The 21,764-nt window shown below is 33.0% G+C and overlaps 1 protein-coding gene across 5 annotated transcripts in view; it reads right to left on the bottom strand.

The window, feature by feature from the left end:
* Positions 1-21,764, bottom strand: part of LOC148610908 (molybdenum cofactor sulfurase-like) — a 40,279-nt gene that overhangs the window by 9,435 nt on the left and 9,080 nt on the right. For 4 of the 5 annotated variants that reach the window (XR_015924010.1, XR_015924011.1, XM_088590799.1 and 1 more), the window contains exons 4-8: positions 20,623-20,688; positions 18,198-18,321; positions 2,944-3,020; positions 2,011-2,210; positions 1,457-1,573 (exon numbers count right to left, since the gene is read on the bottom strand). Coding sequence is in view for 3 of the 5 variants with exons in the window: in XM_088590799.1 (XP_088446925.1) it covers positions 1,457-1,573; positions 2,011-2,210; positions 2,944-3,020; positions 18,198-18,321; positions 20,623-20,688 (584 nt within the window). In the remaining 2 variants the exon portion in view is untranslated. The remainder of the gene's footprint in view (positions 1-1,456; positions 1,574-2,010; positions 2,211-2,943; positions 3,021-18,197; positions 18,322-20,622; positions 20,689-21,764) is intronic. The other variant, XM_088590800.1, reaches the window with a different exon arrangement.

Below are 21,764 nucleotides of genomic sequence, written 5' to 3'. Positions count from 1 at the left end.
AAAGACATACAGCATCATAGGCTAACCCAACCTTGTGTATTAGTTTGATCTACCTGTTTCCAGAGAAGCTTCAGAGCAGTTAAATAAAACTCAAATGTTCAATGTCATTGAAGAAGTAAAAATGTTTAATTGCAAGTCAACAACACTATACATATTATTTCATTTATAGTTCAAATGAGGGCTTACTTACTCTTGAATTCTGCAACAGCCTTGATTTGCACTTTACCTTCTACAGGGACTGTTTTTGTAGTGCATCTAATTTACTTCAGCAACTAAAGGCCCAAAAGGGTTTGAATCACTCTACTGAAACTTATTTCTCCGCCTTATGGATATTTTTTAAGTCAGGAATGAACCTTTTCCCTATCTAGTATAGTTCATAAGACAAGAGCCAAATTCTTGCTATATTTTGCCTTTCCAGAGACTAATGACTTAGACTCACAGGAGACTTTTGTAGGCCTTATCACAAGGATCATCTCTTAAGTGAAAATTATTAAGATATTGGCTAAAAACTACAAAACTATTTTTAAAAAAATATCTTTTTTTATATCATTAGTATTCCTCATTCAAAAATTGATCGACAAGATTCTATTAATAACACTGAAACAATTTGTTTGAAGAGTTTTTCAGATGAATGAACCACACTTATAACTGTTTTAATGCAATCAACATAAAATGCCTTCTTACATAAGATTGCCAGACTAATTTCAGAAATAATCAGAATGAAATGAGGCACTGCTGTTGTAATAAGTTAAAACATGATTATTTTTAAAACAAAATCTACACTATTAGCATATATTTGATATTACAAAATACATGTATTTTGTATTCACTAATGATGTTCTTTATACAACAGTTAAAGGCAGGTAAATGGGTGTTAGCTTTTCACAGACAATTTTCTTTCAAAGGAAAGAAAATTGAAGATGCATCTTAATTACCAGTATTCCTGTGTTTAACTAACATTGAAAGAGCTGTGGTATGTTGATAAGTACAGCAGACTGTTAACCCAACTGTATATGATTATATCTCCCCTTCAAAGAACCTAGACATACGGTTTTAGTATGCAGATTCCCTTCTGGTTCCTATTCAATCCTACTAGTACAAAGTAGCCAGGACTTTTTAGCCCCCAATCTAGGTATATAAATGAATCATACCCATAATGCACCATAATGACCTTGACTTTTGTACCCAAAATTCAACTTTATGTACAAACAGGGAAAATTTGTCTTGATGATCATTTCTATATTTTAATTATGGCCAATGATCCTTAGATTGTAGATGAATAATCACGGAGCAAAGTATTAAATACTATGCTGAAATATCAGATATCTTTAACTTTGACCTCTAGGTCAAATGCACAGAAAAGTTCCATCCATGTCATGACTTTTTTGTTAATAGATAAGGCTGCATTACAGTACAATAAAAAAAAACCATAATTGATACATTATTAAAACATTACCTCAAAATTTGTTTTGATTTGCTCTGACGACATGTTGAGATATTTCTGACATAATCCTATATTACAGAAACACCCGGTTCTCAGGTGGATATTGTACAACTGAGCCATCTTATCTACCTGCAAAACAATCAATTCATACCAGTAAGGTCACTCTAATAGTGTACGTTCATCACAACTGAAAATGATTTTTAGAAAGAGTGTCTGAGTTCCAGTATGTTGTGATATTTTTTTTAGCTATTTTTGTTGTAAAATCTGTAAAGTGAAAGTTAAACTGTTATGTAAATTTTTTATTTATAGTAAATTATCATCTGGTTTTTGGAACAATTTAAAACTGTGTGAATGTAGATAGATCACAGAAACCATGAAAAAAAGACGGAACGAGATTTCCAATACTAAATGATCTTTTAAAAAATGATAACTACGGTTAAATTGACCTGATCATGGATCTTGATTCTTCAGGTTGTATAAATTGTGTTGTCGTTGTCTTAGAATGGTGTGCTTTTGAAAGTATCTTTTTAAAGATTAATAGTCTTTTTCAAGAAGCTTGACTTTACCTCAGCAAAACCAATATAAGTGCCATTCACTCGTTTAAGGTTAAAGTTCACAATAGGACCTTGTGTTGATTGACTAGAAAAATTCCCATGACAATATATCTCAGCTACTGGTTGGTCATTGCTATGGCGAAGTCCTACCAGACTGTTGTAAAAATATTTGGCAACTTTGAAACTACGACTGGAAATAGACTTCATACCACCTGAAAAAGTATACTTTATAAATGTTCTCAATTTGTTTGCTATGTATCAAAACATGGGCATTCTATGTTTAATATCATTTAAATGATAAATTTTTTTTATAGTACATGTAACAATTATGATTAATTGCAGATCTTAAGGAGGTATCACTAAAAAAGATAGTCATGCTAGGTATACCCCCACTCACTGATATGTGACACCACCCAAAATTGCTTACAACATATGCTCCACTTCTATAAAGCCTCACACCAAATTTGAAGTCCGTGCGAGACCCGACAGGGTAGTCAAGGACGTTAAAAAACCCCTTAATAGCAGTTTGAAGTCAATCCATCCATTGGAAGCCAAGATTATTGCAACAATATTTGGAAGGAAGAACAGAGTTATGAAAGGATGAGGAGAGGAGGGTGAATAAATTCCTAAAAATCAAATGGTATAAAACTGTTACCAGACAGACATTGAACAGAATGTAACGAAACATGGCATGTAAATAGAGCCCAAATGAGCTAATTAGCATTATTTTTCATGTAAAAATCATTGACTTTTTGAATTTTTTGGTTACATTATACTTCACACTGTTTGGATAATACAAATGTACTTTCTTTTCAATTTTCAAAGTTCAGCAAATGTTCAACTATTAGTGGTTTATATTAGAAGGTAAATGGTTTTCCTGACGATGATTGTTAATTCCTATCAAAATGAAAAGTTGCCATGTATATTGTAAGCAATGTAAAGTACCTCCTAAGTTTTCCAAGGCATCAAATCCATGTCTTAAAGCAATAATATCTAGAAATGGTACTGTTCCATCTTCAAATCTGAAAAAAAAACATGAATCAACATATTAAACTTATATCAGTCCTGACACATTTCATTGAATGGTCTATCAAGTCTCAACCAAACTTCACACAATTTCCTTTACTTTTTTTAACATTGTTCCTCTTTGTTCTTTCAAAATTTTTGTCTTTTACAGTCCTGCTTATGGCACATAAAATGTAAGAATTGCTTCAAAGAAACCCAAACTGGCTATCCCATATACCATTTGAATCAAGTTTGGTCAAAATCAGTGATGCAATTTTCATGAAGTTGAGCAAAATATTCAGAGTTTAGAGCTGACAAACAACAGACAAAAAGTGATGGTATTAGCTTACTTGTACCTTTCGTTTAAGTGAGCTACAAAATTGATTGATTGATTGACTGTTGGGGTTTAACGTCCGAGCAGCAATATTTCAGCTATATTCAGACGATGAACATGAAACGGATGATAAAATGAACATGAAATGATGAAATGAAAAACGAGATGGGACACAAGGACAGTAGGGTCGACAAATTTTGATTGCCACTAGCAAAAGGGAGGGATGGGTAAGGTCGGGCAATTTAGCCTCCTGTGGCGAAGCGCAAAGGTTCCTACTCCTATCGAATACCACAGCAGGGTTCTTTAACGTGCGAGGAACGTGGCATCTTTCCCAACACGGTGCACCACTATGGTTTGCGGTCAGGTTTTCCGTATTATAGCCTGACAACCCCAGCATGTAACATGCCAGGGATACCCCATTCCACCACCTGGGGCACACATCCCAGTTGCTCTGTGGGCAGAACGCCTAGCCCCTGGCCAGGTTTCTGAGCACTATTTAGTCGCCTTTTACGACAAGCTTAGCGCTGCTGCAAAATTGAAATATCTTTACATGTTGTGACGACCTGTAAATGATAAACCAGCATCTAATGTCCATTTATTTGTTTCAATTTTTGTAAGAAAAATGTGTTTCTCATCACATATTGAAGGTAAGCTTCACTCTATTATAAGTACTACTCTGTCTAAGAATCAGGCCAAATATGTATCAGGTGTGGCAAATAAAATTTAAAAAAAACACAGAAATTTAATTGCATTTATCAAAGTTTTGATGCTTCATAACCTCCAGAAATAATCTTAAATAAGTTTGTCAAGTTCGCCATTTTAAGATATTGATAGGTTAAATTTAGTCAAAATGCACGGTTGAAAAATGGCTGGTAAAAATTCCCTACAAAAGCAGGAAAAACACATCTACATCACTGATGTTCAGGAACAATTTTGATACCTTTTCCATTGTTTTCTAGATGTATTGAAAATATTTATGGCAAAAAGGACCAAATTGAGAAAAATGACACCCACTGCCTTATTCTTACACAGAAAGGTACCTGGGATCCAAGAAATGTGTTGCTGTCAATACTGACATTAATGTGATGCCTTTTTTTTTATTTTAGTGAAAAATGTGGATATTTTTAAAAATACATGTACTGCTAAAAATATCAATTACACAAAGGTTCAGAATAATGTGCATGGGCGCAAACAAAATTAAACAAACTTTAGGTCTGAGAATTTTATTAACTGTCATGGTAATTCAATTGAAGTCCTGGGATTTCATGATTTCACAGAGAAAAAACTTTCCTCAGACTTCATATTTTTTTTTTTTAAGTTTTGAGGCAAATGGACAAGAGTTCAAGTTACCAGTGGCAAATCCAGAAATTCCAAAATGGGGAAACTGGCCTATCTACTGAGAAAGGGTGATGCTCCCATGATTCCCAGCTTTTCTATATAACCAATCAAACTTTTTAGCAGGAGGGAGGCTTTGGATTATTTGATTATTTTGCACTCTAACCTGCTTTATGTAATAGTACATGCAAATAAAAAAAAACATGTAAAGGAGATTTAAAGTATGTTATCATCTCTTAAGAAATTAAACATCATGAAACAAGACAGATCTATGATTATAAACATGATGAATATATGATATTTACACCTGATAATCTAAAGATTATATAAACTGATATCATAATGAGTGTTCATTACATAATTACTCAGACCTTTAAGAACTAAAGGCTCTAAAGAGCCTGAATCGCTCACCTGGTTCCGTAAGCAACATTCTATTTTTGTAAAAGCAACCATGTTTTTTCTTGGATAAAAATTCCTAATGCTCATACTTAGGGAACAATCATATCAATTTTCATTTAATTTTGTCCAGTAGTTTCTGAAGAGAAAATTTTTTAAAGTAATAACATTCACAATAGCAAAAGGATGTCGAAGAAGGGCAATAACTCCAACATGGCTACATAAATTTATATGAAAATTTTACCATTAACAGATCTCATCATGCTGAACATTTTCTCTATTCAGAATTTTGCTGAACATAACAGTTTTGGAGATATATGCAAAAAACTTCTCTCAGACTTTTATGTTCTATTTTTAGAAATGGTGGCAATGTTTTTCTACGGATCAGAAATCCCCACATCAATTCTATGCAGAACACACAAAGGAACACTCATTCCAAGTTCGGTTCTAATTGGTCTGGTAGCATAAGATGAGAAGATTTTTAATAGAAATAACATTACAAATAGTGAAAAAAATGTCGAAAAAGGGCAATAACTCCAACAAGGCTTACCAGTAACAGATTTACACAAAAATTGGAACACTGATAGAGCTCATCATGCTGGACTATTTTATCCTGTCCAAACTGGGCATAGCCATAAATGGCGCCAAAGTTTTTTCAACAGATCAAAAATTCCCACATTACTTCTATTCAGAATACCCCAAGGATTATTCATACCAAGTTTGGATCAAATTTGTCAAGAAGTTTTTGAGGAAAAGATTTTTAAAAGTTGTAATATTAAAATTAGCCAAAACATATTGAAAAAGGGCAATAACTCCAACATGGTTTACACAACTTAACCACTGATAGATCTCATCATACTGAACACTTTAACCCTTTCCGATTTTTGCCAAACCTATGGTTTTGGATATGGCAAGAACTTTGTTCATTTTTGAAACTGCTTGTTAATAATAAATGTATATGTATTAGATATATTTATCGTCATTTAGTGAAGATACAAAGTTATCTCCTCAATGTGAAATTTTTGAAATGGGAAAGCGAATTACATACTGAAATTCCAAATTGGAAAAAAATATTTTGTACTGAATAAGAAGTGTTGTAGTAATGCTTTTCTTGTCATTTACCAATACAAGTTGTTACATCGAGTTGTACCTACAAATATGTTTTTGCACAAGATTCATATAAAAGATTCCAATTTGTAGTCTTTTTGTAATCAGAGCACAGAGACTATAGAACATCTGTTTTTGACTGCTTACTCACCTCAAATGTCTTAGAAGATTTTCAAATTTAACTAAGAAAATTCTATTCTGATTTTGTTATGAAAATCAAAGTGCTGATAGCACTGGCAGTTTTTGATTCTTGTGAACATTGTAGAATGAACAAAATTTCAAAGATCATATGACGTTAAATAAAATTGAGATCATACATTACATTTTAAATACCATTAAGGACTGTCTTTTAATACAGAAAGTCAATCTATACTACTGAACCAACTTCACACACATTTACAAATTTTATTCCATTTCACTTTTTCCCCCATCTTTAAATCTATCCAAAAGTTAATGAGCATTTACATTAAAAAGCTTTATTAACAGAGTATTTATCTTACATAACAATTATACTTAAATAAAACCAATATCAGCTTAAGAAAACAGTTTCCTTAACACAAGATTTTCAAAAACTAGACACTTTTATCAATTTGAATTTTCCTGCCAATTTTACTTGGTTAAAATCACTGCTCTTCACTTCCTGTTTATAAAAGGTAAAATATTATTGATAGGATGGAGAATTTGACTTACAAGTGTGCTAAAATGAAAATACTTAACAAGTTTTAATGCTTCCAGAAACAATATTGCAAGAAATAATTTCCCCAAAAGCAAATTTATTACTAAATATCTTTTAAGGCCAAAAAGGAGTCCCTCAAATCATGAGTTGGTATGAAGTCTAGATCTTAATTTTATTTGCAGAAATAATAGAATATTACTGAGCTGATTAATTGCATGAAATATTTTTACTGAATATATACTACTTCCTTTTTCTGTGTTCCTGTGGCAGATATCAAATTTAATCTTTTGTTATTCATTGGAAAAAAGTACATATTCAAATGCAAATTGGAAAAAAAACTGGTTTAAAGCAAAGAATTCGACATTACTATCACATTGAACATTTTATTGCCCAGAAAAATGTATGTTTTACATAAAATTGAGGAGTTATGGGCCCCCATTTGAAATATTTCAGATATTCACTAAAAATGTGTTTATAAGACTTTAAAATACAAGACAGAATTTCTTCTTTTTTTATATCAAATTGTAAATTGAAATGTATGTATCATGGAATGATTGTCTCTTGAGCATGTGAGAGTGGCTAAGCCTGATAAGTGAAGCCTTTCAAATTAATATAATATAGTGAGGAATATTTTCATGTTTACAAAACCTCATTACACTCTAGTCAGGTAGTGATGTAGGAGGATGTTGTAAAACCCTGACTATAATATTAAATCAAAGTACTCATGTACTGAACCAATTTATATCGATCATTTGAATTTTAAGCCTCAAACAATCATCAAATTGCAAAAATATGGGATAAAAGGAAAGTATGGGGATCAAATTCAAACTTATCTAAACACAAGCTTATTGTTGTAAATGACTAATATTGAACTCTTTGATTTATTTTTAAATTTACCATTCTTGTTACGAAGGACAATTAATACAAACACAACAAAATTTGTGATGCATCGTAGCATGCAGTGCGCCAGTTTACAAAACATTCAGGTTCCATGTTGATTTACATGGAACACAGATGAATTAACACAAAACATCCCACATACTGCATAATTGAACTACAAACTACTAGTTGGTCTTTCCCAGTTTCTAAAATTTCAAGTCAAAATTCAATTTAAAGATGAACTCTGGATCGGAACTTTCTGTCAAAATATTCAAATTTAAGCCACAATCATTGAAATAAAGCATACTCTCAGATACATGTCCCTCGAAACTAGCTACACTTCTCAGTTGATAAGCTATATAGCTCAAGTCCTACAAGTTATCGCATAGACACCTGTGTGTCATGTAAAAGCACTTAGTTTCTGGGCACCTAGTTCCAGAGATACATACATAAATATAATCACCAAAGTCTTAGTATAATAAAGTTTCAACAATTATGTCTGGTGCAGGAAACACTATGCACTTTTAAGGCCCCGAAGCACCTACAGTGCTATCATTATAACACATGGCCAAATAGCTAAATAGAACTATTATTACAAAAAGCAATATCACCAGACCACAGACTTCATACCATTCCTGAGAAATGCATTATCGAAATTCCTATGCCACTGTCTATAAGCAAAGTTTCATTTTTATTTGTCATATCTGGGCTTCCAATGTCATGAGGCGGTAACCATAATAAAAATACATGATACAAAAGTTGATCAAAAAATGAGCGGAAAATATTAGTAGCCTGGGACAACAGGGAGTGTAGTCCCTGCCTGGAACCTCTTCCTTTATATAAGTTTCTTGATCGGAACCACTGCCCCCTTTTTGTAAATATATGGATCCGCCAACATGAAATATCTGAAGATAACTGGCACTCAGCATTGCTCTTTTTCATTTCTATGAATGATGACTATTTCTAATCTCGAAGGGTTTTCATTTCTAGCTAAACATCAAAAGCTTTACTAAGAATATTGCATTTTTAGGCAACTTAAATATATCAACATATTGATCATAATATAATGGATGATTGGTTTATTCGGATAAATGCATAGAAATAAACAGGTACTGTTGAGGTTAGAGGTCACCTATTTTTAATTGGATCATTGTTAAACCAACCAAATTAATCATCATATTTAGTTTTCAGTAAAAGTTGTTTATTGGGTTTGTTTATTGGCATAACTAGCATAGAATTAAATATGATATAATAGAAATAGTGATAAAATAGACCTTACTATCTGCATTTGAACCTTAATGGGGTATGCAAGACTATTTTCCTGCAGTGGTGTAAGATAATTTCAGATGCTAACAGGCTTTACATATCTAAAGGCTCTGGCGACTGCTATATCAATTGATAAAAAGAAATAAAAAATAATAATAAAAAAAAACAAACTTCTGTCTGACTCCTATGTTCCATTTTTAGAAATGGTGACCATTTTATTCAAAAGATCAAAAATCCCCATAGCAGTTCTAAGCAGAATATCCTTAAGAACAGTCATACCAAGTTAAGTTCTAATTAATCAAGAAAAATTGTTAACGGATGGCAATAGAAAGGTGAGCTAATAAACCTATAAAAATAAAATAATTTTTTTTCTAACAAGCTATATATAAATAACGAGAAAGGATATGGCGAATATGTTAAAGAAATAACAACCCCACCAAGATAAAAAAGTTAGCTCAAGGCCACCCATGGATCTTCAAGAATGATGAGGAAACCTGTACACCATTAAATATATAACTTATACTCTTTCTTTCTCACTACCTAAATCAAAAGTATACTAGGCCTATAGCTATGAAAAGGAGGAGTGGTGAATTGGTAACTCAAACTTCAAACTATAAACAAGTAAAATTTACTCACCACCCATTAAATATTCACATAACCTAAAAATCAGAAACTCATACAGGTGCATACCAGTATCTGAACAATTTGACCTTTTAACTCATAATTATTTGTTTTATAAATATAAATCTATATAACCAATTATTATGTTTGATGAAAAACTGGTAGAGAGGGACAGACAATCATGTGGCTCAATCAAACAGCCAGAATTTTTGTTACTAAATAAGAAGCAAGCTTGGGTTCAGTCAGACTCATGACAACATAAAAAAACAACATTTCATTGTCATTATAATATGAAGTATAATTTATTTATGATAATTAATCATTTTGATCATCAATTACTCCCAAACCTTTTTTTTATAATAAGTACAAATTTTTCCTGATTTCAATTCTAATACAAAGTTTCAATTTAAATATATTTAGAAAACTAAACTCTGCGGGTCTAGATAGATTGTAGTCGGAAGCCTCGCCCATGGGGCTTCACCATCATAGTTATGATCCCTTAGTTACTGTTGGCATGGAAGTTATGAAATCTAATGACGGTAGTCCTGACAAAAAGCAATTTTCTACATTCTATTATGAAACTTTTGTTTCACCTAATGGAAGCATTGTTTGATAAAAATAACAAGTTTTAACAATAAATCTACAGAACATTCTTGTCCCAAACAATAAAATACTAGGAAAGGTTACAATTTACATTATGTTATGATCAGATTACAAACAGCAAATTACAACAAGAGAATTTAATGTCAATTGATTTCCCAAGAAATAAAATAAAACAATTTATATGAATGTAAAGATAATGAGAGGTTTCCGTACACAACAGTCCATTTCCGGGCCCTCGTAACCATTTGTTATTCCTTCGTGAATAGAAACCATCAAATGTGTTATCAACACATTTCCAGAAAGAATCATAAAATACTTTTTCAAACATTATTCAATCATTTCTAAGCCCAAAGTCCTGTGTTATTTTATTCTATTTATTGGGAAAGACAATTCACAAGTTAAAATTACTGGTAACTTTCTAGCTTGTTTCTTGTCAGTCATTTTAAGACATTTCAGGATTGTTTAAAGCCATCACTATGTTTCAAGCCAGGACATGCAAATATTATATAACATTAAGGCAGAGGAAATTAAATAGTAGTGATTGAAATTATAAAAAAAAATTAATTTGAATTTACCATTTCCTTTCTGAATTCAAATAGATTACATCAGCTCAATAAAACAGCCATTTACTGAAAGAGGATAAGATTTTTCCAATGGGTTTATTTACTTAATTACACTTTAATTAATGTGAAGCAATTATTTTGGGTAAGCTTTCACATTCAACGGTTTTCAATGATTAAAGAAGCCATTTAGATGTACTTGTCTTTCATCTCATCAAGAAAATCTTATGAACTTAATACCATCATTCTATGGATAGACTTCACCACTGAAATTCTCATGTACTTTTCAAAATTGTAATTCTATCAATGGTTTTTCCACCATAAATAAAAAAAACCCAAAATTTATAAATTTGCTAAATTTAATCAATGCTATCAAATAGAATGTTACTTCTGCAGCCATTCCTGAGAACAATATGTTTTAAAATCTATAGAAGACTTGAGGCAAGTTTTGCTTAGAAAAGCAGTGATGTGTCTGGGTTAATTTATGGTGCAATAGTTAAAGGGATGAACAGACAAATTTATTGTTATATAAACCACTCACGTTGAAGTGTATCACCTCCCTACCTCACAAAACTGTCCTACCTGTAACTTCCAGCCCACAGACAACCTCATTTCTTACTAAACAGCTTCCTCATACATCAACATCTGCCATTTCTAAACATCCTCAAACTACCAACAACTGCCATTTCCAAACAACCTAAACCTACCAACAACTGTCATTCCAATACATCATTGATCTACCAATAACTGCCATTCCTAAACAATTTTAGCCTACCAATAATTGCCATTCCCAAACAACTGCAACCTACTACTGTGAAAATACTTTAATTCCTGGATGCCAATTTTCGTGGATTAGGGAAGAAAGTCAGAGGATTCTTGAATTCATGGTTTTGAAGTTTATCAACCTACCAACAACTGCCACTCCTAAACAACCTTAAATCTACCAACAAGTGCCATTTTCAAACAACTTTAACCTACCCACAACTGCCATTCCCAAACAACCTTAACTACAACCTACCCAAAACTATCATTCCCATATAACCTTAATCTACCAACAACTGCCATTCCCAAATAAATCTAACCTACCAACAACTGCCATTTACAAGCAACCTTAACCAAACTGCCATTTCCAAACAACCTTAATCTACCAACAACTGCAATTTCCAAGCAACCTTAACCTACCAACAACTGCCATTTCCATACAACTGCAACCTACCAATAATTGCCATTTCCAAGCAACCTTAACCTACCAACAACTGCCATTTCCATGCAACCTTAACTTACCAACAACTGCCATTTCCAGGTAACCTTAACCTACCAACAACTGCCATTTCCAAACAACTGCAACCTACCAATAATTGCCATTTCCAAGCAACCTTAACCTACCAACAACTGCCATTTCCAAACAACTGCAACCTACCAATAATTGCCATTTCCAAGCAACCTTAACCTACCAACAACTGCCATTTCCATGCAACCTTAACCTACCAACAACTGCCATTTCCAAACAACTGCAACCTACAAATAATTGCCATTTCCAAGCAACCTTAACCTACCAACAACAGCCATTTCCATGCAACCTTAACCTACCAACAATTGCCATTTCCAAACAACTGCAACCTACAGATAATTGCCATTTCCAAGCAACCTTAACCTACCAACAACTGCATTTCCAAACAACTGCAACTTACCAACAACTGCCATTTCCAAGCAAGTGCAACCTACCAACAACTGCCATTTCCAAACAACTGCAACCTACCAACAACTGCAACTTACCAACAACTGCCATTTCCAAACAACCTTAACCTACCAATAACTGCCATTTCCAAACAACTGCAACCTACCAACAACTACCATTTCCAAATAACCGCAACCTACCAACAACTGCCATTTCCAAGCAAATTAACCTACCAACAACTGCCATTTCGAAGCCAGTGCAACCTACCAACAACTGCCATTTCCAAACAACTGCAACCTACCAACAACTGCAACTTACCAACAACTGCCATTTTCAAACAACCTTAACCTACCAATAACTGCCATTTCCAAACAACTGCAACCTACCAACAACTACCATTTCTAAATAACTGCAACCTACCAACAACTGCCATTTCCAAGCAACCTTAACCTACCAACAACTGCCATTTCCAAACAACTGCAACCTATCATCAACTACCTAACCCACCAACAACTGACATTCACAAGAAACTCCCTAACCCATCAAGAACTTGCATTTCCAAATTACTCCCTAACCCACCAATAACTGGCATTCCTAAAGTAACCCCTACCCATCAGTAACTGGCATTCCCACATAACTCCCATACCCATCAACAACCCACATTTCCACATAACTCCCCTACCTAACAACTGACATTCCCACATAACTCCCCTACCCATCACTAACTGACATTCCCAAACAATTCCCTAATCCACACCGTACAACCATACTCAGAAAAGAAAAAATTATAAAAGTTACATTACAACATAAAGTAAATAAGATTTAAGTGCATTGCATGATACAAATTAGTCTGAATTCTCATGGTTTAATCTAATAACCTAAATGAACTTTCCAATTTCTTTGTTTCTTGGTATGGAAAAAGCATCAAGGATGCATCATTGCCAGCTAACAGCAATACCATTAAAGTATAGTTCCAATTAAACTTCATGCACAGGATGAATCAACAACTCTGTTGTTCGTAAAAATAGCTAGAAAACTTCCACAATCCAATGCAATCTTAGTGCAGTTCATATGTTTATGAATGCTTTAAAGGGAGGAAATGTATATTATTGGTATTAATATATCAAATCTGTATTAGATTTTTTTTTACTTTATTTCAAATCTATAAAATGATGTAAACCCACAATCATTTATTTTTTATATTTTACAAAGCAATGTTTATATTAGACTTACAGATACAAAGATGGAAATTTTAGCTTATTCTATTTAATGTAAATGAATCATCCTTTATCAGTTTTTGCATACCACTTAACCTGAATGATACATAATAGTCACTAGGATGAGATCATCTCCTCAACTCCAAAAAGGAGGTGTTAAATAGCAATATCCTCTTTGTCTACATCAAGATAACTGATATATTTCATTAACTATTCTATCTAAAGATAAGGCATAAAGTAGATAATGTCTACTATCAGCAGCTTTATCATTTCTATATTGTTCTTAATGCCATATTTTTTATCTCAGGGTACTACCATGATTCTAAAGAGTATCAGTAATTTCAATTGACAACTCATAAACTGTGACATTGCAGATAAACAGAACATGACATCTCGCTCTATCAGGCTCATTATGACATTGCAGATAAACAGAACATGACATCTCGCTCTATCAGGCTCACTGTGATATTTTCTATCTCAACCTCAAAATTTCTGATATTCTGTACATAGCATTGGTTAAAACACTTTTAACATGACATCAACTGGAAAGGTAAGAATCATAGAGGGATATTTGTATGTAAACTCACACCAGTAATGCCAAATTTAAAATATGTGGATAATTACCGTAGAGAAAATATTTTTTGTCATGTCAAATGTTCATTCGCAACTGAGAAAATGCAATGAACAGTTTTATTATGTACATGATATACAAAAATAGAAAAATGGGACAATAAACAATGCATTACCATCTGAGAAATGGAATTAAAATAATACGCTGCTGTTGAAAAGGAAGATAAATGTTATGTACACTCCTTTAATTAATGCCACGGGAAGATGGGCACTTAAACAAAACAATGACAAAAAAAATTATGTATAAAGTTCGCCTACTTTTAATGGTGTCAATAAGAAAAAAGCCTATTTATACTATGGTGCCAGAGGAGTGTGCATACCTTTTTGACCATTGTGTCAATAAGAGTTTGCCCTACTTTACCATGATGCCAATAAGAGTTTGCCCTACTTTACCATGATGCCAATAAGAGTTTGCCCTACTTTACCATAATGCCTATAAGAGTTTGCCCTACTTTACCAAGATGCCAATAACAGTTTGCCCTACTTTACAATAATGTCAATAAGAGTTTGCCCTACTTTACCATGATGTCAACGAGAGTTTACTCTACTTTACCATGATGCCTATGAGAGTTTGCCCTACCTTGCTATGATATCAATAAGAGTTTGCCTAATTTTGTTCTTGTGTCATTAATAATAAGCTTACCTTTACCATGACTCCAATTGAAGTTTGCCAACTTTTTTTTACCATGGTGCTACTTAGTTTGCCTCCTATCACTATGGTGTATACAATACTTTGCTTAACTTGTACCATGGTGCCAATAAGAATATGTCAATTTTATACCATGGTACCAATACAACTTTTTATGACTTAGTTCCAGTATAGATCTATATTGTAAGTTGTGGATACATTTTTACCTAACAGTATCTTTATCTACTGGTCTTAATTTATGCATTCACATTATCACTTCAAAAGCTGTACCAATTAAAATTTCTTAGTTATTTGCTTCCTGAAAATTTAATCAGTGCAAAATTTGAATATCTCACAGATATTCACTGTTAATAGCCATTTGTATGAAGCTTAATGACATTTTAACAATCAATTACAAATGAAGACGTTGTCCCTTGGTTATGCTATTTATAGAACTGAAAGTCATTACGATCCAATATGAAAAGAAGCCTTCAAGGTGAGAAAAACTGAGAGGATCTACAGAAAAATTTAATCAGCAAATATTACTCAGGCTAAAAAAGTTTAATTAGATTTTTATGATGTAAAAATCCATAAAGAGGGATGTTCATGTACATAAATAGTACATTCCTGTATATTAGTTTGCCTTTATCGTTCTTACATGAAGATGGAAAAGAAAATACCTGGCTAAGTGCAACAAACTTCCATAGGCAAACTCCTACTTACAGAATAAAGATAGACCTGAAACATGAAGTCCCACATTTGATAATAACTTTTTTTTTAAAATCCAGTATTGAATTTCTCTGAATTAAATATTGAATTTCAATTTAGTAATGAAAGTTTATCTTGAAACCAATTTTCTGAAACCTTGATGACTGTGACCATCTGGGTAAACCTGTTTCTTCCTAATGGTGATTATTGCAAATATGATTGATAAACAAGTTAAAAATAAAAATGCAAATAAATGCATAATGTGGCTGATGTTATGATATTGTCAACATAAAATATGAATATGGTAAACTTTTAACCTGAGCAACTTATTTCAGTATATAATAAACCAAATATAAACCAAAATTAATTTAAATCCAATATTTCTAACTGATAATGTTTCTATCAGTTGTTTTTACAAAGAAGATACAAATGAAATTAATTTTTTTGTTTAAGACTTGGCTACTTACAATGATAACATTAACATCTGAGAAAAAGAAACTGAATACTTTCATCTGAAAATTCTCTTAATCTATAAGATTAATTTCAATATTTGAATCATTTTCTAATTAGAAAACCTTTAAACAAGGGAATGATGTAATGATCGTCTAACAAACAACCACCACATTCCCTAATTTAATCAGTAAATTAGTAAAACCGCATAAATTAATATGTTTAAAGTAAGTTAAAATACATCTCAGTGCAGCTTTTCCTAAAATTTCCCCTATATATAACAGAATTTCAACTTTAAATTCAAATTACAAAATCATCACTCCAATTTCTTATCAAATATAACAATTAATGTCAATCAATAGTCTGTTTCATATTTTTGACTTTGACTAAGATATTATGAAGTAACTGTCTGACCCCACAGTCTGGTTTACTGTTCCACTCCAGAGACAGACAGCAGTAGACTTCATATTCAAAAATTTAACTTATTTGATAAAATTCAACTCAAATCACGTACAAATGTACTAACTGAAGTGAAAATAGTTTCAGTTTCAAAGAGCATGGTTTACTGCCAACCACAATGTTGGGCTTTGAAAATGCAATCCGTAAATATTTAAAAGGACTACATGTACTTAGATGTGGCAGTAAAAAAGTATTATAGTCATACTTTGCTATTCTAAAAAGTATTACAACATTCAATAATTTTAAAAAATGAAAAACTGATCTTATATAAAATCTTTTTTGACAATGTGGATGCAAAGAGAATGAGCACCATACATGTAATTTACATGTACATATACATTATGAAATGATAAAAGTTTTGAAAAGTGTGGTCATATAAAATTAACAACAATGCTAATAATACATTAATAATTACTGAAATCTGGTTTATAACAATGGCATAAACCGAGGGTATTTGACAAGGTTCCAGTCTAATCAGTAAACAAGTCTGGTAATTTGTAAAGAGCTTATTTTTGTTTTAATTTTCCTGTTAAGAAATTATGTGGCTGCTAGAAAATTAATTTAATTGTCAATTTCCCTAACAACTTCTTTAAACAATTGAATCATTGATTTTTCAAAAAAGAACAAACAACCATATTGATCCAAACAATTTAGTTGTTTGTCGCCTAGAACCGTGACACAGTCGTCAAATTCAGTAACATACACATTTCACAATGAACATTACTATTATGGAACGGCAGCTATATTTCCTACTTAAATTCAAAGATGTTAAGTAGTAATGGCTTTCATTTCCTCCAACCATTTGCCTTTAGTAATTCTGAAAGGGGAGATAATTAAACTGTTATCAATGATAACGCAGTGTCAATCAAGATGCCTATATCATATTATATTTTTTGCAATTTAATTATAACTAGAGCAAGTCGTAAATTGAAAGAAATGGAAAATATAGTGAAACAATAATAGGAGTCAAATCAGGACTGGCCATGTTGATAAAATGATTTAGTTTTTCTATCAGACTAGAGGGGATATTGAAACAGTGAACCAGTAAACAAATTACATTACCGATTTCCATTCACTCAACTGTCTGTGCATGACAGATTACACTTGGAACGATCTCTTTCTTGGAGAAAAAAAAACATTAGCCCTGCTGCCTAGTGTTCTGAAACCTTATCATGACCTCCTGATTCACCAAAACAAAGAACATTAAATCATTCTTCTTAAGCAAGAATCATTTACAAAATTACAAACAGGAACTAGAAGAGAGGACACCTGCCTTTCAATAATAGAGAAAGTATTTGTAGTGGTAAATACCTCTCTCCTAATATACAGTACAGTAGAAATCATTATGTTTCCAAAATTGTTTATAAACTTAAGTTCCAAGTAGATTACATTCTCAACCAATGAACCATCATTCCTAAAACTATGATAAGCAAGTGTAGCTATACTTCAAAATAATCAGTCCACTCTAAAACTCAATTTAAAATAAAGTTGAATAACAGATGTTTTATGGAAAACCCAACCATGTACAGACAGATGGATAGGAAACTACTACAATATACCTCAACCCGATCATATCAAGAACTTTTCTAGACAAGACATCTATATATCACCTGGATTCTAAATACCTGATATATAAATAGTATTTACCTTTCTGCTATATTGGGATGATGTACATGATAGAGTTCTGTAGGGGAGCTAACTTCAACTGTCCCACCACCAAAATAATTCTTCTTCAGAGCTAATGCAGATCTGTTTCTCACCAATAAAGCACCTACAATATTAGAATAAAACTAGCATGAAAGTTGTCTTTCTTAGAACAATTAAATATGAAAGCACAACATTTTTAAGACACTGTTTTTTTTTAAACTGAGAAGAACATTTCCTCAAAATGGCTGAGTAACATTTCTCTGAAAAATTAATTATATCACAACATGTTTGTTTTGATTGATTAACTGATTGATTGATTGATTGATTGATTGATTGATTGATTGATTGATTATTTGATAGATTATGGTTTAACATCCTAAGGCAGATATTTCACGCATTTCAGGGAGAGAACAATTGGCCATTTGAACAGAATTTGCTATGTACTGATCTGACATGCTAAGCCAGATTTTCATTGTGCTAGCTCACAGAAGCTACAGCCCACAGGTAGACATGCCACCCCACTCAGACATATTATTCTGACTCTGAGCAAACAAGTCTTCACTCTATCCCCTCAAATATCATGTTTGACAAAGAACTACCAATTTTAAAGTCTTTGGTATGACCCAACATGGGATCCAACCAACGACTTCCTACACTCAAGGTGAGCATGCTTCTCTAAGACCACTAAGGCAGTCATGCTAACAACATATTTTCAAAAGAAATTTCTAGGAAACAATCAGTGAACAAATACAAGAATCATATAACAGATATAACTGCAAGGCTTTCATAGTAGCAAATTCTGTAATAAATATCACATGAAATATTTACTTCATCAATTTTGAAACTTCCTCAAGAAGATAAACATTTTTGTAATTAATGTTGTCTATAATTTGTGTATTGCATAACTCTGTGTATTGGCAGATCAATCAGAGCCTAAATCAGTTCTGACAGTTTACAATGTATTACACCTGGGAAACTACAAAATAATCAAATAATTACTTTTTGGCATCATCAAAATTTCTGAGGTCAAAGTACTCTGAATATATTTCAGAATTATGTAAGGAATGAAATATTAAATCATAAAACTATAAACCTGAAGTAAGGTTAATGAGTTACAAGGCATTGGTGCCTAAAAATGGTTGCTCCAAGAATGTGATACAACTTCAACTGTTGGTTGTTATTAATTCAGTAGTTGATTAAAATAGATCAAATGTCTCCACTAAGACTACCCTAGAAACATCTTAGTGTCAAGGATAGACAGATTATGCCCCCGCTCATTGAAGATATGTTTTATGACACTGAGGCAACACAATAAATAAGCAACTTTTTCAATGAGCTGCTCGTTTCTACCAATCCTCCATAAACATATACATGTCCCAGGATACATATCAATGAATGATTGTTGTGGTGCATTTTCTGGTGAACAGGTTTTTATTTTCTTTCAATGGCATCCTTCTATCAATTAGGCTGACATTCAGTGGGGAATTTGTAACCATCTAACATATGATAGCAACAAACCAAAGGAGAACAAATGTCCCCTCGTACACTACATGTGGGCACAATCTTTGGTAGGACTGATCCATGCATGGATCACATCAGTTCTTACGCTACAAGTGAGCACAATCTTTGGTAGGATTGATCCATGCATGGATTACATCAGCAATTACGCTACAAGTGAGCACAATCTTTGGTAGGAAAGAGTAATCAAGGAAACCAAGGTTATAGTGGTAATCAAGAGAATGTATTCCAGGAACAAAGACCAGACATGGAAAAAAGACATACACACAAAGAACATAAAGTAACTAAAATCATACATACAAAGTAACAAAAGTAAATGAGCAACTCGGACTCCACCAAAAATTAGGAGCATGGACCAGGTGCACCGGTAGGGTAAGCGTCCTCTGCTTTTCTAGAAACACCAGCCGAGTTGCTGAGGACTGATTAATGCATGGATCCCATCAGCTCTTACACTATAGGTGAGCACAATCTTTGGTAGGACTGATCCATGCATGGACCCTATCAGCTCCAGCAGTCCTTTTCACAAATATCAAAAATAAAATTATTAGTAAGTTACGACATCATAATATATCAAAGTATCATGATGTCAAAACTTATGACTAATTTAGCTTAAGATTTATCTCAGGTTTTGGTGTGTCTGATGCATGCAGGGATCCTATCAGCTCCTGCATTTCAGGTGAGCACAGTTTCTGTAATGAATGATGCATGCATGGGTAATATCAGCTCCAGCACTACAGGTGAGCAAAGTTTTTGTAATACCTGATGCATGCATGGGTAATATCAGCTCCTGCACTACAGGTGAGCAGTTTTTTTAAATGACTGATCCATGCATTGAACTTCACAGTTCCTGCACTACAGGTAAGCACAGATTTTGGTATGGCTGATCTATGTATTGACCCATACAGACCTGCACTAGAGGTGAGCACAAATTTTGGTAGGACTGATCTACACATGGACTCTACCAGCCCCTGCACTAAAGGTAAGCAAAGTTTTTGTTATGATTAATCCTTGAATTGATTGATTATGGACCTTATGGACTCCAGCACTACACAATTTTCAGTAGATCTGATCCTAGAAAAATCAAATAAATTACTGCACAAAGACAAAGACAGAAATACCTAATTATGTGAAACAGAAAGTGGTAGTCCAACAGGCTTGAAATTATGAGACTTTTACCTGATGGAGAATACCAAATATTAAGAGGCTGTAATTAGTAGTTGCTGAGAAAAGTATAGTAGAGTAACAGGAATTAGATGCCAGATAGGCCTGAAATTGAAGCCTATGATACCGGATTTGTACCTGATGCTGGATACCAAATATCAAGAGGCTGCGATAAGTAGTTGCTGAGAAAAGTGTTACAAAAACAATTTCCCTGTCCACCCAACATTCACCGTATTATGTCAAATTCAGCCAAAAACAATAGTGGCAGGGCTATATTAGGGTTCTATGCTTCAGTATTAGAAGCTCTTAACAAAACATTTGTCTGCTTCTGGGGATTTGTGAATTCTGATAACTGTCTTAATGATGCTACATTATATAAGTAAGGGAAAATTTTAGATCCAGGTATATGTCACATCACTTTGACAGTGTCTAAAGATACAAATGTGTTAGAGTAATCAAGGAAACCAAGGTTATAGTGGTAATCAAAAGAATGTAATCCAGGGACAAACACCAGACATGGAAAACAGACATACACAACAAAGAACATAAAGTAACTAAAATCATACATACAAAGTAACAAAAGCAAATGAGCAACTCGGACTCCACTAAAAACTGGGAGCATGGACCAGGTGCACCGGTAGGGTAAGTGTCCTCTGCTTTTATAGTAACACCCGTCGAGTTGCTCATAAAAAGTCATGACCGGGGTAGACAAACGAGGAAAGGAAAACTATGACCCGTTGAATAAATCAGTTTTCATGGTGCTGATGGATACACCATAACAATCCATGAGTTCATGATGACGACCATAAAACTTCTGTAGTGATGACTTCAATCTTGTAGCAACATAACCCTGTTCCAGAAGCCTATTTGTTAGAGTTCTAGCACGAT

The sequence above is a fragment of the Perna viridis genome, chromosome 7 (genome assembly GCF_037379345.1).
Source record: "Perna viridis isolate PV_CMFRI_1.1 ecotype Kerala chromosome 7, ASM3737934v1, whole genome shotgun sequence".
NCBI lineage: Eukaryota > Metazoa > Mollusca > Bivalvia > Mytilida > Mytilidae > Perna > Perna viridis.
This window is presented reverse-complemented; position numbering and strand designations above follow the sequence as displayed.